General features: G+C 52.9%; 1 protein-coding gene across 1 annotated transcript; it reads left to right on the top strand.

Moving 5' to 3' along the window:
• Positions 1–216: 216 nt before the first annotated feature.
• Positions 217–12040, top strand: NRBP2 (nuclear receptor binding protein 2; the record flags this gene model as incomplete). The annotated part of the gene is made up of 16 exons (XM_010296738.1): positions 217–339; positions 682–783; positions 1050–1139; positions 2059–2099; positions 2192–2286; positions 2558–2581; positions 2923–3006; positions 3695–3750; positions 4470–4565; positions 6266–6398; positions 6579–6681; positions 6828–6878; positions 7267–7402; positions 10477–10530; positions 10983–11046; positions 11985–12040. Coding segments are annotated over 16 exons (1308 nt in total), but the record flags the coding sequence as incomplete, so codon positions are not given.
• Between the last annotated feature and the right edge of the window lie 507 nt (positions 12041–12547).

Below are 12547 nucleotides of genomic sequence, written 5' to 3'. Positions count from 1 at the left end.
CTGAGGGCAGGGCAGAACAGGCAGCGGGCTGGGCATTTGGTCTACTCTCTGTGTCCCGGCCAGAGCCTCCTGTGGGCTGGAGTCCTCTGCAGGAGCGATAGCAGAGGCTGCCCACATCCATGCAGCACGTTCCTCCACCAGCTGGGCTGCTGGTGGGGCTGGGAGCCGTCGGCAGGGCTGCAGCCGGGCTGTCTCACGCCTTCCTGTGCCTCGCAGGTGAATCAGGGGAACATGCCGGGCATCCAGAGCACCTTCCTTGCCATGGACACAGAGGAGGGTGTGGAGGTGGTGTGGAATGAGCTGCTCTTCACTGACAAGAAGGCCTTTAAAGCACACGAGGTGAGCCATCCCTCCCTGGCGGGGACTGCGCCTGCCTCCCCTGAGACCGCCCGCTACACCTTCCTGGGCGGCAGCGCCGGTTCCTGCTGTTCACGGGCAGCAGCACACCTTGGTCGGCAGTGCTAATCACAGCCTGTCATGCTGTGCTTCTGTCTTCATGGTGTCGTGCTTTCCCTTGGCTTCTCTTTCAGAGACAGCTCCATGTGTCCTCCGTACCCCAAAACCAGCTTTTCCTGTGACTGGGGGCAAAGCCTGCTCCCCAGCCCAAGGTTTCCTTGCTCTCAGAGGTGTCCTGCCATGTCCCAGGACCTGCCATCTCACCTGTCCTCTCTCTGCCCACAGGAGAAGATCAAGACCATGTTTGAGCAGCTGGTGCTTGTGGATCACCCCAACATCGTAAAGCTTCACAAATACTGGCTGGATGTGAAAGACTCCAAGGCACGGGTAGGGAGGACTCTGGGAGACAAAGTGTCTGGGGGGTACCTGGGCTGGGGGAGGGATGCTAGTGAAAGCCAGGCGGGTATCCCAGCTCTGCTCCTCACCCTGCTCCCCGAGACTGCCCTTCCTTCCCTGGGGCATGTCTGCCGGCAGCCTGCTCTTACCCATGTGTGGGGCTGGCACAGGCTGCGTGCCGCTGGCTGCTGTGGCCCATGGGCTGTGCACGGCACGGGCTGTGCAGGGAGGCTGAGAACACCTCTCTCCCCTTCCAGGTCATCTTCATCACAGAGTACGTGTCCTCAGGGAGCCTGAAACAGTTCCTGAAGAAAACGAAGAAAAACCACAAGGCCATGAACGCCAGGGTAGGTGCCCTGGGAGCACACACAGGGTGTCCCAGGTGAAATGGGTAGCTCTATGCCCACTGGCACAGAGAGGGTCTCTAGTCTCTTACAACACACAGCAAATACGTATGGTTGCTCCCTGAGTTACCCAGGGACTCTCTGCTGTAGGGGGATGGCTTCTTAGTGAAGGCCAGAGCAAGAGCAGAACTTCCCTGGGACAGCCCAGAAACTGATCCTGCTGCTAGGGTCTGACCCTGAGGGTGGGGAACTTGCTGGAAGCTGCTGCGGTGAGGTTCAGCTGCATGATGCTGACTGCTGCTGGGGCTGCGTTGTGCTTTGGGGGGCCTGCGTCTCCACCACCCTCAACGAGGGATGGTGTGCTTGTGGCTAGGTTACTTCTTGGGTTGAAGGACCAGTTTCACCTGCAAACCCACTCATTCTGGGTCTGATTAATGGTTTTGTGGACAGGTCTCAGCTGGTTGTGACTGAGGATCTGTGTGACCTTTCTGGAGGCCCTGTGCTTGGCCTTGCAAGTGCTGCCATGAAGTCTGAGCTCAGTATCACATTTTCCTGGAATTGGGACTCACTGTTGGTGTGTACAGAGGAAACCACATACACGGACCCCGCAACCATAGCTAGCTTAGCTTTGCCTCCTCTGTGACGTGTCTGTCCATGCTCCCACCAGGGTGTTGGGGCTCAGGGGAGCTCTGTCTGCCGGTAAAGATGAGTTCTTAGCTTTGATGGTGTTCTTTGAACAGGGGCTGGAAAGGAGACTGTTGTCACTGGCACAGTGTGTGGCTCATCTTTGAGTAGCAGTCTCTGCAGGGCTAGTGGTGGGCAGATTTCCCCAGTCACTGTGTAATAGGTAGGAATGACCCAATCTGGCTGCTGGGCTCTGATGGGTGTCTTATCTGACAGAGAGCTCTGGTCTCTGCTCTAGGCCTGGAAGCGCTGGTGCACTCAGATCCTGTCTGCTCTCAGGTAAGCTTGCCGTTGCTTGCACTGTCGGCTGCCCTGCTTCTCACTGGGCTGGGCGCCGGGAATGTGCTCAAGGCAGCTTTGTGCCTCCCCAGCTTCCTGCACTCCTGCGAGCCTCCCATCATCCACGGCAACCTCACCAGCGACACCATCTTCATCCAGCACAACGGTCTCATAAAGATTGGTTCAGGTAGGGTGCTGCCGCCCTCGCGGGCCCGTGGCTTCAAGTGCTGTTGAGAATAGTCAGCAGGAGGAAGCTGCCCGCTGAGGGGAGCGGGGGGTTGTACAGGGTGGTGTGCCGAGGGGGTTCCGGCTGGGCAGAATGGGCGAGAGCTGCAGAGTCCCTCAGGGCACCTCCCGTGCATCACCGGCGCAAGGCTTAGAGTTACCTTCTCTTCTGTTTGTGTGCTCTGCTCCATGCCTTCTTACTCCTCCACTTCCGGATCGGCGCTGACCGGCAGTCTGGCACAGGGTGTTTGCAAATGGTGAGTGTCCCTCTGCCACCTCTCCCAGAGCATCAGTCCTGTTCCTGGGTCGACCGTCCTCCCCTGTGGGCCCTGGGCGCCTCTCCCAGTGAGGCACTGCGGCACAGCAGAGCAGGCCTGGGCTCTGCAGGCACGGGGGACCTTTGTCCATCGGGGAATCGCGGCTCCTACTGTGGGAGCAGAGGGGTCTCCTGGGGGAGCAAGTGCCCCGCGGGTGGTCTGCATGGGCGGGAGTGCACACAGGAATCCCTGCTGCCCCGGAGCACCCGTCCGTGCTCGCAGCCGCGGGGAAAGAGCTTAGCAGAGTTGTGATGCAGAACATTTCTCGTTCCCCAACGCAGCCCTCCCGGATGACCTGCGAAGCCCCATCAGGGTTGAGAGGGAAGAGCTACGCAACTTACATTTCTTTCCCCCGGAGTATGGCCGTGAGTGTGGGGTCTGTCTGCCAGGGCGTGCAGGCAGCGGGGGTGCCCACAGGGACATGGAAAGGGCTCCTGCGTGAGGTGTGGGCACAGTATGTTAGCAGCAGTGCAGAATTACTCAGTGCATTCGAACCTAAAGCTGGTGGCCATGAGTCACAGAAGATCTTGTGATAATGAATGACTGTGTAATAACATTGCAGGTAAAATTTAGCGTTGATTAGTGCAGAGCTATGCACGTGGGAAAAAGCTGTGCCTACATGGGAATGGACTGTGCATTAGCAATTACTGGTTAGGAACAAAATCTCTGCGTGACCACAGATAGCTCTGAAAAGGTCAGCTCATGGCTCAGGAACACTCAAAAGCATGTAAAATGTCACAATTTATGGAAAAAGGAGTAAAGAATCTTTGTGCCATGTGAAAACTCATGATGTTATCCACATCATGACTATTTTGGGGCAAATTTGAGGGGAATAAATGGGAAGGGTTTGTGCAAGGAACTGTGAGAAAATGTGTGTTTGGGTAGGGGAAGCAGGCATGAGCAGAGGCATGGGCAGAGGGAAGGCAGGGTGAGGGCAGGCGTGTGCAGGCAGAGGCATCTATAGGGATGAGGCAGGGTGAGGGGGCTGTGCCCAGAGTGAGCGGGTGGTGACCTGTACCTCTGGCCTAATGTGGTTCTGGCTTGGTTTTGCAGAAAAGGCTGACGGGACTGCTGTGGACATCTTCTCCTTCGGGATGTGTGCACTGGAGGTACGGAGCAGGATGGCTGCAGCATCTGGGAACCTGTGATGACCCCTGGTTACAGGGCAGGATTGTTCTTGCTGAGCCTGCTGGGGATCATGGTGGCCTGGGGAGCTTCCCAAGGAGACTCCTTCCCCTTTTCCACCTTTTCCAAACCTCAGTGTGAGCTGGGGATTCCTTGCAGCGATGGAGACATCTCTGGGGTCAGCAGAACATTGTCTGCTGCCATGGCCCACTCTGCCCTGGGTGCAGCAGCAGGCTTAGCTCACCTCTTCTATGCTTGGATAGTGCCTCTCGGCCATCTCTGCTGGTGCCTCCTCTTCATCCTGGGAAGGGAGGGCACAGAGGGCAGGGACAGACCATGCTGCTTCAGGAGGATGTGCACCGCCAAGCACAGCATGCCCAGGCAGACTATGGGGCTGTTGGTGCTGTCTGTATTGTCCCCCAGTTTGCGCAGTGCCCAGGGAGCAAATTCCCATGTCTGCACTGCTGTGGACCTGTGAGCAGCCTGGAATGCTGCAGTAGGGAAGAAAAGGGCCCTGAGTGCAGGGATACAGCAGCCAGGGAGCACTGAGGAGCCCAGGAGATCTGGAGCTTGGCTGGGCTGTGCGTCCTGATGAGAAGGTCCACAGCTGCCACCCTGCCAGGGGACGTCCCTTTGGGAAGCCCTCAAGCACTGACTCAGGGCTTGGCCACATGCAGACATGGCTGCACTCCTTCTTCCCCAGATGGCAGTGCTGGAGATCCAGACTAATGGGGACACGCGGGTCTCGGAGGAGGCAATCATGCGGGCACGACATTCTGTGGACGATCCGAACATGCGGGTGAGTGCAGCTGGCCAAGCCTTGAGGACAGAGCCATGAGGCTGTAGCCTGACCCACAGATGGGTCAGGCATCCCTCCTGGGGTGTAATCTGCCCATGAGTGTCCTTCCCCTTGGCTGATATCTGGAACCTCAGAGCCAGCCTGGCCTTCCTGCGTGCTCCAGGTTACACCAGAGCTGGGAAAGGGGAGCAGAGACACTGACCTACTGGAAACCTAAGGGCAGCCAAATCTGGTGGGCTGAAGGACATGGGGACTCCCCACCTCCTGGGCTGGTCTTGATGAGAGGCTGATCCTCAACAGTTTCCCAGTCCTACCTGTAGTAAGGCTGAGTGCGAATTCCCAATAGATGCACGTGTGGATGCATGTGCACACACACACGCTCTCTACAGACATGGCCAACTGCAAACAGTTCAGCACAGGCAGGGGAGTGCCGCGTTGACGGGCAAACAGTATGATCCTGCTTCCAAGTATTGATGCTCAGGGCAATCCCTTTCACAGGTCGCTGTGGCATCTGGCTCCGTCCCACGGGTCTCCCTGTTACCAATCAGATCGATAGTCTGTCTGGTATCTATGCCTCCTCTCCAAGCTTTCCTCTCACTTACCAGCTAGTCCAGCTTGACTATTTGCTAGAGGACCACACACGCTCACAGGGAACAGAGAGCAAACTTACACTGTAAATACTCAGGAGTAGAGTTTAATAAGAAGACATGACAGACTGAGGTGATCAGATGCAGGGCTCAAACAGACAGACGTACTGGCCAGTGCTTACAGGCAGCTGGTCCCTTTTATCCCCCTCCATTTCCTCCCTGACTCACCTCAACCCCTCCCTTCCTCTTCCTTTGGCCAATCTCCAAAACATCCCATAATAAGTTTGTACACTCCCCAAATTCTCTTGTTTGATCTCAGAATTCCTCCAGGCATCCCATAGTAAATTCTACCCCCTTTGATGCAATAGTCCCCTTGTTTGCACAGGAGAGTTTCTTCCGTTGAGCCTTCAGCACCAGGGGCAAACAGCATCGATGTTCACCTCTGATAGTCTTTGGGGCAGCTGATTCGGAGGTTGTGTGAGTGCCCACCCTGTCATCTTTCTGAGCATTTTTTGGTCTTTGAGTCTATTTTGAATAGCCCTAGCTACAGAAACTGCACAGAGCGGTTAAGAGAGGACAGGCCCCAGACTGGAGCACGCAGCAGAGGCAGAGGATCTTGCTTTTCTGCCATCAATGAGCAGAAACGGGCAGATGCATCCCTCCCATCCTGCCGCTATCAGGAATCCTTCCCACTGGCGCAGTCTGCCCTTTCTTCAGTCCTACCACCATCTTTTCTGGTGGGTTGTTGCTCCAAAAGCTGATCCTGGCTGGCTGCCGGGATACGCCCCTGCCTGTTAGCCTTACGGCCCTTTGCTGGGCTTTCATTGCATCCTCCCCTCTGGACGAGAGCAAGCAGGGAGCAGAGGTCCTGTGGCCAGGCTGTTGGTGGGTACCCAGCGGCATGCTGCCTGCCCAGAGCACTGCTGCCTCCTCAGCCTGGGTGCTTTGTACCTGCCTGCCCTGCCCTGGGGCTGCCTCCTGGCAGAAACAGCCACTCAGATCTGCTTCCCGGGAAGAGCAAGTGTGAGAGGGAGCCAGGGCTGGCAGCAGTGGGGATAAAGCAGGGTAATGTCCTGCTTTGCATCCAGTTTATGCCTTTTCTTTGACCCTCAGGAGTTCATTCTGTCATGCTTGACCCTCAACCCAGACAAGCGACCAACAGCTAATAACCTGCTCTTCCACCGGGTGCTCTTTGAGGTCCACTCCCTCAAGCTGCTGGCAGCACACTGCTTCATCAACAACCAGTGTGAGTAACCATGAGACCACCCTGCCCTGTTTGAGCTTGTATTGCTGCCCCAGCAGAGCTGGGGATGTGGAGGAGCCTGGGGAGAAAGGCAGTGACTCACAGACCTTCCCTGGGGACTGTGCTGCAGAGTCCGTGTTACGGGACCTCCCAGCTGACAGCTCCTTTCTACCTTTGCCCTAGATCTGATGCCAGAGAATGTGGTGGAGGAGAAGATAAAGGAACTGGACCTGAACATGGTGATGGCAGAGATACGGAGAGAGGGTCGTCCTGGAGCACAGTGGAGGTGAGGATTAGTGGGGAAGATTTCATAGCTGTGAGCTCAGGACATGCATCCACGCTGGTGATCCTGGTGTCATGGCATAGTAGTCCTTCACACTGCTCTGCTACCCTGCATCTCTCAGTCGTCTTCCTGTCCTGCTTCTCTCCCAGGTACTCGGAGGTCTCCTTCCTTGAACTCGACAAATTCTTAGAAGACGTCAGGTGGGTTGAAGGTGGTGCTGGCTGACCTGTAATGTGTCTGCCCAGCTCTGGTTTCCAGCATCTCTCTGCCCTCAGCTCCCTGGGCAGCATGGAGCCTGGTCAGGGGACTGTGCTGCAGCACACGTAGAGCGTTCCATTCGCACAGCAGTACTTGGTCGTCTGTCATCCCCTCTGCAGTTCCCCCTGGGGCAAGCACACCTGGGCTGCAGCGCCAGGGCGAGGGGGGCTCTGTGGCCTGCCCCCTCCTCACTGCGCTGCTTGCCTGCCAGCACTGCCGCTCTGTGGGTGCGGATCCCTGGTCTGCGCCATGGCCTTCCACAGCTGACCTTTGCCAGGGCTGTAAGAGGACAGGGCTCAGCTGTTTGTCCTCCCTCTGTGTCTGTACCAGGAATGGGATTTATCCCCTGATGAACTTCGCTGTTTCCAGACCCCATGCCCTTCCACGTGCACTCTCCCAGCCCCAGGAGGACCCTCAGAAAGCCAAGACTCCCACCCCAGAGCCCTTTGATGTGGAGACCAGGAAGGTAAGGTCAGATCCAGGTGGGGACAGATTCTCCACTGGGAGTAGGTGGATGGTCTCTGCCTCTCCCTTTAGCCGTGCACTGAACTCCAGCCCAGGTGAGAGCTGTTCTCATCATTGCATTGGCTGCCCCAGGACTGCAGCAGTCCCTTTGGCTGGAGCTAGTGAGGTTCATTTCACCTGAGACCTTCTGGAGCAGCCCCATTGCCTCCGATTCTTTGGCTCTGCCTTCCCTCGTCATGCGTCCACAGGCAGCTCTGTGGCATGGCATATTCTGTGCCTTGTCGCTGGGGTGTGGGTTTGAAATCCCATCGTGGTTTGATACTGACACTGCAGTGGCGTGCTGAGATGCCAGCTGAGATCAGGCCCTGTTCTTTCTGGCACTGTACAGGTGAGATTGCATGCCCCGACACTGAAGTCACGGGCAGGAAGGTCATCGCAAGTGGGTTTATGGACCCCCGAGGGGAGTGGAAGGAGTGCCAGGTAGGGAGGGCAGGGAAGGACCAACGCAAGGCAAGGGTGTTTGAGTGGAAGTGAAGCCTTCCAAACCCTCGCTGAACAGAGCAGTTCAACACTGCAGCACAACCCCTTCATGGCAGGCTGCCATCACATCCCCCAAAGCCTTACCTTCTCCAGGCTGAACAAGCCCTGTTCCCTCAGCCTCTTCTCAAAGGGCAAGTGCTCCAGCCTAGGTTCATTCTGACGGCACTCCATTGCTCCAGTTTATCAATGTCTGTCTTGTTTTAGGGGCCCAAAATTAGATGCAGTACCTGGATGTAATTTAACAAGTGCTGAGTAGAGGGGAATAATTATTTCCCTCAATATCCTGGCTGTGCCCCAGGATGCCGTTGGCCTTCCTTGCTGCCAGGGCACGTTGCAGCTCATGTCCTGCCTGCTGCACACCATGACCCCAGAGTCTTTCCAGCAGAGCCAGTAAAGCTTTCCTGCCAGCCAGGCAGCCTCAGCCTATGTCCTTGCCAGGGATTATTCCTTCCCAGGGGCAGGACTTGGCATTTGTCCTTTGCTGACGTGCATATGGGGAGACCATAGCTGAGGCACAGCACTTCTTTCAATGGCTTCTGTTTCTCCTGAACTGCCAGCCATTTTTGAGAGCAGTCAGAGGAACTCATGGGGCTGTGTGCATCGCTTTTTCTTAAAAACCCTTTTTCTACCTGGTATTTCCTTGTAATGACACTTTTAGTCATTCATCATGAATCACCTGTGGCACTGTCTTTGTGTTACCATGGATGATATGAATGCAATTTCATGCTTGCATCAAATTCTTAAAAATACTGTGTAGGGCTAAACCCAGTTCTTATTCCTGTAAGATCCTGTGAAAAGCCTCCCTTCAAAAAGTGCAGCAACAGTGGTTTCTTCATATCTGTCTGAGAATCAGCTTTAAGTGCACTTAACTTATGCTTTATTCATACTGCTCAGCACTTATTTTTCGTAAGAGTGCTGTGGTGATTAATCGGATACGCTAGAGAAATGTAAATGTTATGTCTTTTCCCCTCTGCATTTGTTACATGCTGCTTTTTCACCTAGTGCCCCAAGGAAAGTTCTGCAGGTGCATCATGTGTCTCACCAATGTGTTCAACAACTGTTTTTTACCCAACTTGACAAAGGACTAGTAATCTCAGAAGCACTGAGTTTCTATAAATTTCTTGAAAACTTGCAGCTGGACAAACCTGCAAGTCCCAAATCAGTGTAGCTACGATGCAGACTCTGTCTATTCTGGGAGGCATCAGAATATGGATGCTGGATGGATCCAAGGAAATTTTTTTCATGGTGAGGATGGTTAAACAGTGGACCAGGGGCCAAAAGAGGTTCTGGGATGTCCTTCAAGGTTTTCAAAACCCAGCTGGGCAGATCTCTAAAAAGCCTGTTCTGCATTTACCATTTGTCTTGTTTTGAGCAGGGGCTTGGACTAGAGGCCTCCTGATGTCCCTTCTCACCCAAATGATTCTTTGATCAGAGGCATCAGGTAGAGAGAGGTGGGGAGCAGGTGGCAATGATGCTCTCAAACGTCATAAGCCTTCTCTTTGGTGATGTCTGCAAGATGCTGTGCAGTTCAGTGTAGTTCAGTATATAAAGGAGCACATGGCCAGACAGAGCATAAGGAAAGAGCATCCACTTTGGGCATACAGTCACACTGGTCAGCTCTTCTTGGAGAAATGGATGGCCTGGAGATGATAAAGGTCAGACAGCGAGTTTCCTGAGAGAGCTAAATGCCCAGGGTTGTTTGTCATAGGGAGGAGCTGTGGTAGAGGGGTGCTGGGTCAGAGGAAGGAACAAGCATATAACTAACCTCTGAGCATAAGCTTGAAATTGAGGAATATAAATGAAAACCTGTTAAACTCTGTCTGAACAGGGATGTTAATTCCTTACTGGGTTCCTGTCTTGGGCTGACCAATTGCATGCTCTCTCTGGCTTTCCTTTGCCCACACAACATGACTTCTGGTGTGAGCCATTTTCATGGAAACTTGAAGCTCACCCAGCTTGAAGCTGACCCAGTTCCTTCACAGGAATTTGAAGCTGATGTATTAATAAAATGCCATATTTAGCTAACACATTTGAATGTTCTGCAATGCAGTGTGGGGTTTCCAAAAGAAAATCCATATGTCATTTTAATAATAGTCAGGATTTCAGTTTTTCTCTTTTGTCTGATTTAAAGATTGGTCATCCCATAGGGACATGAACAAGTACAAGTTTAAAACGTAACAAAGAGTTTGGGCAGAACTTTAGGGGAAAGCCTGCCCCTGGCAAATGGAGCAGAAGAATTTATCCTGGTTATAAAGTTTTCCCAGAACTGTACCTTGCACAGGGCTCCCTTACCCACCTCCCAATCAGCTGAAGATGGCCACGGTTTGTAGCTGAATACTGGACTAAATTAACCCTCATCTGCTCCACTTGGACAATTCCTAGAAATGTGGGTAGAATGGGAAGGTCAGGCTGGCAGCTGGAATTCAGGGGTTTAAGTAAGAATTTGAGAGTCACGCTTGGAGATCAGAAGTATAGCAGGCTTGGAGGAGCTAGAGGGACTGTGTCCAACCTGATGTTGATTTTGGCCTTTTCTAGGTGGTGCAAATGCAATGTAACATGGAATTGAACGAAGACAAGACCCAGTGGCACGTAAGTATTCAGCTCCTGTTCTACATGAGGCACTGGGGCAAGACCTGCTGTCTGTACTCCAGCATTTGACTGGGAAAAAGTTTGGTCTCGGCTAGTTTGCTGCAGTACCCCAAGTATTTACCCTTGTCCCTTTGTAATAAAAGAAGCCTGAAGAAGAATAAAGCTACCAGTCCCCTCTGGCTGCAGGACAGGAAGACCTTGACATCTTTGTCTGGACATCTTTTAACTCTACTCCTTTCTAGTTTAACAGTTGCAGGTTAGCTGTAACTGTTAAGAGACCATTCCTCTAAGACATTCAAACTACTCTACCAAAGACATCCAGCATCTCAGCAGTTACCAACATCCTCCCTGCTCACCACTGCCAGCAGTTTCTAGTGCTGATGGAAGAGTCAGCACCTTTCCCTCTTATGGAGAAACTGGTGTTTGTAAAGAGCACTCTCTTCTTTCTGCAGCTTACTCTTCTGCTGATCCTGGAGGACAAATTGCATCGACAGTTGAGCTACGACTTGCTGCCCAGTAGGTTTACTTGCAAGTAAATTTTTGTGCGTGAACGCAGAAGTATTGCCTGGTGGCCCTGGTCAGGTTTAGGCTCAGATTGAGTTAGACACAGACTGTGTTTACAAGCCAGCTTTTCTTTCCTTCTTGTACTGGGAGAACAGGCTAAACCGTAATATCTGTGTGGTACCAGCTGTTGTCCACTCAGACCCTGAGCTTATAGCCTCTGGCATGTGGTAGTAACCTGCAATCTAAAGTGAATGTTGGGAGTCCAGTGAGTGGCCATCAAGAACATGCATTTCATCCCTGAACGTGTGGTGTGCAATTCTTGAGGTAACACTAGTGAATTCTTCCCTCATTCCCAACAGTGGTGCAGTCTCTGCAATGATACCTTTCAAAGGAGAAGGTGGACTCTCCTCTGAGGGAGCCCCATTGCTCTGGGGAAGGATGCTTCTCCTCCAAGTAGGTCTGGCCCAGCAGGCTTCTTCCTAAAACATGCAGGAGCCTTCTGGAGGCCATGCATCTGGAGTCCCTTGACTGCCTTACACCCAAAACTATAGCATGAGGCTTGGAAATTAGTGCTTGGGAGTTGCTGCGTCACCAGCTCCTGTGTTTTTCTGCCTACAGGTAGTGGCCTGCCTGCTTTTTATGTTGAGCCAAAACAAGCAAAAAAATTTCAAAGCGGCACATTACCAAGACTATTGTGCTTTGTGCGATTTGGGACCGGACTCATTCCTGCCCAGTACCTTCTTCAACACCCATTCATTGACCACCTCTGTGCTCTGTTTGCCCCAGGATTACTTAGCAATTACTTAGCCAACCAAAAGTATACAGCATGTGCCCTGAAAGCATAATGAAGCATAATGCAGGTGTGCTGTGGGTTGAGATAGGGGCACTGGTAGAGGAGGAACTAAGAGATGTATGAACTTTCATGTTCTCACCTTTCCTTGCCTCTGCAGCTGATAACTCCAAGGACTTGGCCACAGAACTGGTGCATTATGGATTCATCCATGAGGTAAGCCTCCTGCCACTCCTCATCTCAGTTGTACATGCACCATGCTACCAAGTTCAGTCCCCCAAATCCGTGTGACACCGCATGCCTCAGAGGAGTAAGAGCTCCTCCATTCCCCATTTAGCAGCCAGAGAGTGGTCCCAGAGGCCAGCCTGCAGCACTATGCTGTGCTCACTCCCCCTGCAGTGAGTAACAATGCATCCTTTTTTTGGTGTGATTTTTTTTTTCCTCCATACTTTGCTCATGACTAACCCCAGGCTTCTATTTTGAGGCAACAGTCATACTGTGATCATAAAAACATAGAATGATTGGGGTTGGAAGGAACCTTAAAGATCATCTAGTTCCAAACCCCTTGCCATGGGCAGGGACACCTTCCACTAGACCAGGTTGCTCAAAGCCCCATCCAGCTTGGCCTTGAACACTTCCAGGGGTGAGGCATCCAAAACTGCTTTCAGCAACCTGTTCCAATGCGTCACTACCCTCATAGTGAAGAATTTCTTCCTTATGTCT

This window comes from Phaethon lepturus, unplaced genomic scaffold (genome assembly GCF_000687285.1).
Source record: "Phaethon lepturus isolate BGI_N335 unplaced genomic scaffold, ASM68728v1 scaffold10271, whole genome shotgun sequence".
NCBI lineage: Eukaryota > Metazoa > Chordata > Aves > Phaethontiformes > Phaethontidae > Phaethon > Phaethon lepturus.
Note: the sequence above shows the minus strand (reverse complement) of the source record. Positions and strands in the feature narration are given on the sequence as shown.